This window comes from Centruroides sculpturatus, unplaced genomic scaffold, assembly GCF_000671375.1.
Source record: "Centruroides sculpturatus isolate CEXI.00-Female unplaced genomic scaffold, Cexi_2.0 scaffold890, whole genome shotgun sequence".
Classification (NCBI taxonomy): domain Eukaryota; kingdom Metazoa; phylum Arthropoda; class Arachnida; order Scorpiones; family Buthidae; genus Centruroides; species Centruroides sculpturatus.
The window spans coordinates 138,961-145,975 of NW_019385014.1; the positions used below are offsets into that span (position 1 = coordinate 138,961).

A 7,015-nucleotide genomic window follows, 5' to 3' on the forward strand; every position below is an offset into this window, starting at 1 on the left:
CTGGTGGCGTTCGTTATTTTCTTAATCTTCCAATGAAATATTTTAGAGGAAGTATGACAGTTATGTCTTCATCAGGAAATTTTAATGGGAAGAAAATCTTTTCATTAAGATTTTACATATGAAAAGATGTTTTCATATGTAAAATGGAATCTTTTTAATATTTTATATATATATTTATGTTTTAAATAACTTAAATCTGTCATTTTCACCCCTTCTCTTTATAGATGAATTGGGTGTGTTATTTTTAAAAAGAAATGCTAAAAAATTGTTTATTTAGTTAAATTATTTAAACAGGAAAAATCGTTTTTATTCAGAACATAAATTATTGCTAAGAGATTATATAAACCATACAACTTACTAACGTACATAAACATTAACAACATCCTTCACATACGACTTTTTATATACTGTTATCATGCAATTTTTTTTGTTTTCAGATAACATTTTTATTCTGTTTTATATTGCTTTTATGTTTACTCCTATAAATCAACCCATATCTGTTTTTTAAAGCACACATTTCTTTATGTTAGATAGTTTGCTGTTTTGTCAAAACAATTTTTTAAAAATATATTTCAACTAACAGGTTAAAATAAATGTGATGGACTTTGCATTCCACCAACTTTTTTATTTATTTTTAAACTTATTATTATTTTTAATATGTCTTGATCATATATGAAAAAAGTAAATTTGAATTCTAAAATAAAAACAAAAATTTCATAAACATAAAATTTTATATTTGTTGAATTTATATTATATACATTATTAATTGTCAAGTAATCTCAAATATAATTTTTGTTTTTTACTCAAAATATAATGGTTTTTTAATAATTATTTGTGTTTTAATCAAAATTATTTAAGATTTAAAGCACTCATGGTACAGAATAACATTAACAGCCTTTATTGAACCATATTCCGTTTAAAAACACAATGAAGAAAAAACTGCACACACTACCTTGATTATGGCCTAGTACATGTATAATAAGAATCAAAAATACATGCACAATAACAATTTTCTTGATTAATAAATCAGCCTTTCTAAAGTCCACAGACATGACAACATGGATTCTAATTAACAACAAACCTTGTAATGAAAAACATCAACAATATAACCCTAAAACGACATGACAAATATATACAACTTTTGGCAAGACAGTATATACATACAGGAAATAGTAGTAGCCATTTCAACAGACTGCTTTTAAATATAAATGATTGTTAAAATATGACTATGTTCGAGATCTTTATAATAGATAATATTTCTCAACCACTGGGCTGAGTTGGGCTTGGTTTTCTGATATATAATAAGTAAAATAAAACAAAGTAAGGAAATCAGAATAATAATAGATTTTTAAGATGTTTTAACAGGTTTTTTAAAATTTCTATATTAGTTTAAAAAGTTTGTTTGACTATTTTCCACAGTGAATTTGAGGTTAATGAATTTACTTATTCTTTTAATTCACAAAACAAGTAAGTATTTAAACTTTTATACATGTCATTTATATACATATATAGTATAAATAAATATAGTATATTTTGCCATCTGTTACATTATTTTCAATGTATTTTTTTGAATAAATTTACCAGCCCAAATATATAAGGGTTGAGAAACATTGATATATATACAACAAAAAAAGGCTTTCATTTTTACAAATTATGGACTAATTTTCATTTTTAATGGAAGATTTCTGTACTTTCATAACAAATTCACTATAAAAACACTCAAAAATACATTAAATAAGCAACGATAATTTTTCTATATTAAAATCTTATTTCTGTCACATTTTACAGCAGGTATATTGTAACTTATATTCTACATTTACTAATTAATGCATTTTATCTTGTTTATGTAATATGCTTTGCACATTTTTTTAAGTAAAAAAATTTTTGATGATAATCAATAATGTAAGATGGAGGCAAATTGTTCACAACAATGATGCGGCAGGATTGCTTATAAAACACATTAGTGTAATCTCAGCAAGATCTATGCATAAACTTGGTTTAAACCCCATAATAATACATAACACAATCATCAATACAATTATTAATACAATTAATTTAACAATCAATGAAAATTTTTATTCTACTAAAATCACTTGAAGTGATATTAAATACGACTTTAAAATTTATTTGTAATTTTTGCTATCACAATGAAGTAATAGGGAAGGGAAAACATGACATGGTTAGAAACAATTTAGTAAGAATCACATTAGAAAATATTTCAGAAAACTACCCATTTATTTCTAAACTTTAACAACTTCAATTTCGGAATGGTAACATCTTAGGAATACTGGAAAACAAAGATTACTATTCAATTAATATAAAAACAAGACATATTATTATTATTATTTTTATATTTAAGAATAAATGAGCATGTTAACAAGACAGACTAATCAGCACAACTGTTTCAAAACCATCTCTAAATTGCTTTTTTTTCTTTCTTTTTTCTGTGAATATGTAACAAATATACACAATAATTCACTATACTAACTTTCTTATACAACAAGATTTACAAGGAAATTCCAAGTAATGCATATTCACACAATTTTAGATTTAAAGATTATCATCAAACTTTGGCACTAATAGTGGCACATCTGTTGAATACACATTTCATCATGATACTGATTATTAATGAACATATATAATAAGAAAAGGTAAAATTTTAACAAAATAATGATCAAAACAGCTACAGGAATGACAACAGTTAAATAAAATAATTTTCTAAATATATTTGTAATACTGAAATTATCTTTTATTAAATGAATTTGCTCTATAATATCTCATAATATCTAAATTATCAATTTTTAAAATTATTAACCATTTAAATTTAATACAGACTTCAAATACAACATTTGATATTCTAATAAAACAACAACAATTTTTAAAATCTTTCACAAAGTTGACACAATTCACACATATATATGGCAGATTGTGCCACAAAATATCATCACTTGTCAAGTTATACAATTTTTGCACAAAAGTTCAAATATTCTTAAACAACACCTTTCCATAAATAACACTTTAAGTACTATTGATTTATACTTTAAAATACTAGTAATTTGTGTTGAATGAAATAAAAAATAGAATGTTGATAACATTTTACAGAAGAATATTAAATAACATTCATATGGTATGACCAAACTGTTGATGTCCACAGATAACTTTCAAAATTATCCATGTTAAAAAATTTTGTAGAGAAACATTAAAACACATCCAGAAATGGCATTTTTAATAAGACTTAATAAAATGACACAATATAAAAAGAATGACACCAACAATATGGTGACTGTTAATTGAACATTGCATTACCATTAAGGTCTAAGTACTTCAACAATGTTTGATATGCAACTATCTAAGAAATTCACAGATGACCACATAATTTGAAAGAAGTTGTATGTATATATATGTAATATGTGTATATATATAGTATATTTATATATATATATATTTTATTTATATTTATTTATTTTACAAGTCACTGAATCTATAATAATGGTTAGACTTCCGGATCGGGTTACATTTTATTGTATTATCTATTACGTTTTTATGGTAAGATAACATTTTATCGTGCACGATACAAAAATACTAACATTTAGAACATTACTAAAACAATTCTAGATTGAAATAAAAGTGCAATATACAGATATGTACCAAAATACTAACAAAAAACAATAGGCAAGAGTTTTAGTGGGAAAAGTATAAAAAAACATGTATACAAAACCGAACAAGCATATTTTATATAATTTCCGAAACGTAAATATTAACTATTAAAAGCAAAAGAAAAAATTTCCAGACAAACAACTAACTAGTTTTACTATTTTCCCCATTGATGTATTCTGTTAAATGCTTGGTTAAGATAACAAAAATATGCTTCCAGACACAATCAACTGCCAGATTTCATAATCTAAAAGCCACTCTATATCACAAAAGATGTGCTTTATTTTTTTGTTTTTTTACAAAACACTGTTTAGTAATCTCTTGCTATTTTCTAAAGTTAAATAATAATTCAGTAAACTAGAATTGTGCACCAATATTTTAATAATCAAATTAAAGGGAAAAATAACTATTTTGAAGGAAAGTCTTCAAGGTTGTTTTAGTTTTATATATATATATAATTTATATATACTCTCTCTTTTCTTAGAAATATTAGACAACAAAAATAATTATATTAGAAAAACTAGTTTATTATTTTAAGCTATAATATTTTAACATTTTACAGGTGGAGTTCATTTTCAAGATTCTTGCCAGAATATAGCAGACTTTGAAGATGCAATGCCGCCATTAATGCCTTTTTACAGTAATATTTTACAATTTTGAGCATTTTACCTTCTGTTATGTTACCTCATTGATATTTATGACAGAAATTTTATTATTACAATTTTAAGTGCTTAATTCTAGTCGGTCTGAATTGTCAAACACAAGTCAGCAGAACCGAGAAATGCACGGCGTGCATTGGCATATGTGCCAACTATGTATAGGTGATTCGAGCTCGAAGGGGGAAAAAAGCTTAGTGAGGCATCACCTAATTTACTTTGGCATTATTTTGCACCATTTTGGGACCAAATTGCAGTTTGATTGGGTAGCCCATAGGACATCTCTATATATAATGTCTGTGTTTTACACCTCCTTTTTATATTAATAGAACCCAGGGGGAAACAAATGCTAGTGCTCTTCATGGGGTTTTAATTCTTTGATTTGTTTAATCAAATAAGCCTTTTCGTCATTAAACTGCTCATCGTCGGATCGGTCAGTGTGAAATTTAGTAAGAAAATCCACTAACTTCTCTTTGTTGCGGAGCAGAATATCCAGAATAGGTTTTGGTTTATTTGGATTTGCAACGAACACCTAATAAAATAAAAATTAATTTTAAGTAGTGTAATATTTTTATACGTTCCAAATTTGAAAGATAATAAATACCTTAAATACATGAAATGCTTCAAACTGTATATTTCTACTTTTTTCTTTTAACATATTCATCATCAACTTCAGATTTTCTGGATTACTGATGTAACGAGTCATGATGGTAAAATTGTGACGATCCAAAAGTAATTCTCCCAGTAACTAAAATAAGTTTGGTAAAATATTTTAAAAAATGACTGATAATAAAATTTTCAAAGTTATTCTACAAACCTTTAATGACTGTCTTCTAGTAACATAGTTTTCTGAATTCAACAATTGCTGATAATGACTAAATACTTTATCATAATTATTTTCTAAAAATTCTGCACAGAGTATTTTATGACGAGTCAGAAGTTCCTAAAAATAACAGTTTTTTTAAAGCTTTTTTTTTATTATTTTAAAAAGTTAAAAGATGACGTACTTTGAAAGTCGAAAAGGCATCAGAAGCGATATCGAATGTCGAAACTTCAACATATTTAAAAAAATTATAAAAATCATCAGAATAAAGCATGATTTTGGCCAGTGCCTCGTAACGAGCGCATTCGCGTAACATGGTACCACAGTTCAAAGCAATCTCCTGCTTCTCGTATCTGTTAAAATTCAATTATTCGTAAACAAACAACATTGCTAAACCCGATATACTATAAAACTAAACACTAATCAATGCCGAACGTGGACGCTGAATGTGTCCCCAGCCAGCATTATAATAACTGCCGATGGTTATAATGTAAGCTTATATATACTGGAAGAGATCGGACTGGAGGTCCAGATAGCATAACTGGCAACACATCTGCACAGTAAGCAGGAGTTGTGGATCCTGCTTACTTGTGCAGATGTCCTGCTCTAGGCCGATTTTTTCTTTTGGTAGTTCTAAATTATTTAAATTAATTAATAACTTTAATAATTATAATTTTTAAGAGATGGCACCTAATGCTTCCCTCTAGTGCCAAATTGGTTGCATAATTTATTTAGTAATATAGCTGTGTCTAGCCCAATAGATTTTGGCATTGGTTGGTGTCTAGCTTCAAATATTCGTTTATCAAGAATATTTTGAATTAAAAAAGAATAGTAATAATAAATACTTACCCTCTCATCAAAGTAAAAAGAATCTCTGGCTTTGTACAAATATACTCCACAGTGGGAGATCGGGTCCCTATCTGTCTTCGTAAGATATTATTGAAAATCTGGGCAACATCCTTTTTACCCTTTTATAAAAGTAAAAGTTAAGTTTATGATGAATTATAATACATTTATAAAATTTTAAAAATTATTTTGAAGTAAAACTTTTTCTAACGAACTTTAAAAACTGAACATGTTTTTAATGTTTATAAAATCTTATAAATACATCGTATGTATGTATGTATATTTATTTATTTATACACACACACACACAGTAGAGCATCAATTATCTGAAACAATTCAGGGCTGGAGTTGTTCAGATAATCGATTATGTATGAAAAAATATATTAATCCATCCCAAGTTAAAATTTGTTCAAATCCTGATGCGTCCTTAAGTACTCTCTCATTGTTGCACCAGTGCTGCCAGCTAAAACTCTCATACCAACAGAAATATTGGAGTAGCCCAAGACAGTGCTGTGGTGCTGCCACAGCACTGTCTTGGGCTACTCCAATTTGGCTAGCAGAATTTTAAATTTGCTGACTGGAACACTTTCAGTTAACTGATGTTTCAAGTTGATTGATATTTGGATAATCTATGCTCTACTGCAGTGTTCCACAAACTTTTTGTTTGCGGAACACCTACCAAATCAAGAAATTTTAGGAGGTACACCAAAGACAAAACCAATGTTTATTTAATATTTATTTATTATAAAAATCAGTACAATGTTTAATGAGAAATGTAAGCCTGCTTAACTGAGCACAGGTGATCAAAATTTGGAACAACTGTTGATAAGACTGCTCTCATCTCTTGGTCGATCGTCCTCAGGCATTCTCTTTTTCTTGATTTAATCATAGTGAGAGTTGAAAACCCCAATTTACATAAGTAGGTCGTGGCAAATGGTAAGAGAATTGCAATATTGTGCTTTGAAAGCAGTGGATACTCATTTTTTATATGCAGCCAAAAATGTGCTAGCTCTGTTTCGGAAAATTTTAGTTTTAA

The 7,015-nt window shown here is 27.2% G+C and overlaps 1 protein-coding gene across 1 annotated transcript; it reads right to left on the minus strand.

Annotated features, from left to right (window-relative positions):
• Positions 1-882: 882 nt before the first annotated feature.
• Positions 883-6,131, minus strand: LOC111633432 (protein Mo25-like). The gene is made up of 5 exons (XM_023377999.1): positions 5,983-6,131; positions 5,318-5,486; positions 5,128-5,253; positions 4,915-5,058; positions 883-4,842 (listed from the first exon to the last, which is right to left on the minus strand). The coding sequence occupies exons 1-5, from the start codon at positions 5,988-5,990 to the stop codon at positions 4,660-4,662; spliced, it is 630 nt and encodes a 209-aa protein (XP_023233767.1). The 5' UTR covers positions 5,991-6,131; the 3' UTR covers positions 883-4,659.
• Positions 6,132-7,015: the final 884 nt, after the last annotated feature.

Excerpts from the sequence above, each read along its gene's own strand:
- LOC111633432 (XM_023377999.1), bottom strand. Across the intron at positions 5,254-5,317 it reads ATGCCTTTTCGACTTTCAAA|GAACTTCTGACTCGTCATAA; the intron begins GTACGTCATCTT and ends TGTTATTTTTAG. Across the intron at positions 5,059-5,127 it reads CTAGAAGACAGTCATTAAAG|TTACTGGGAGAATTACTTTT; the intron begins GTTTGTAGAATA and ends AACTTATTTTAG.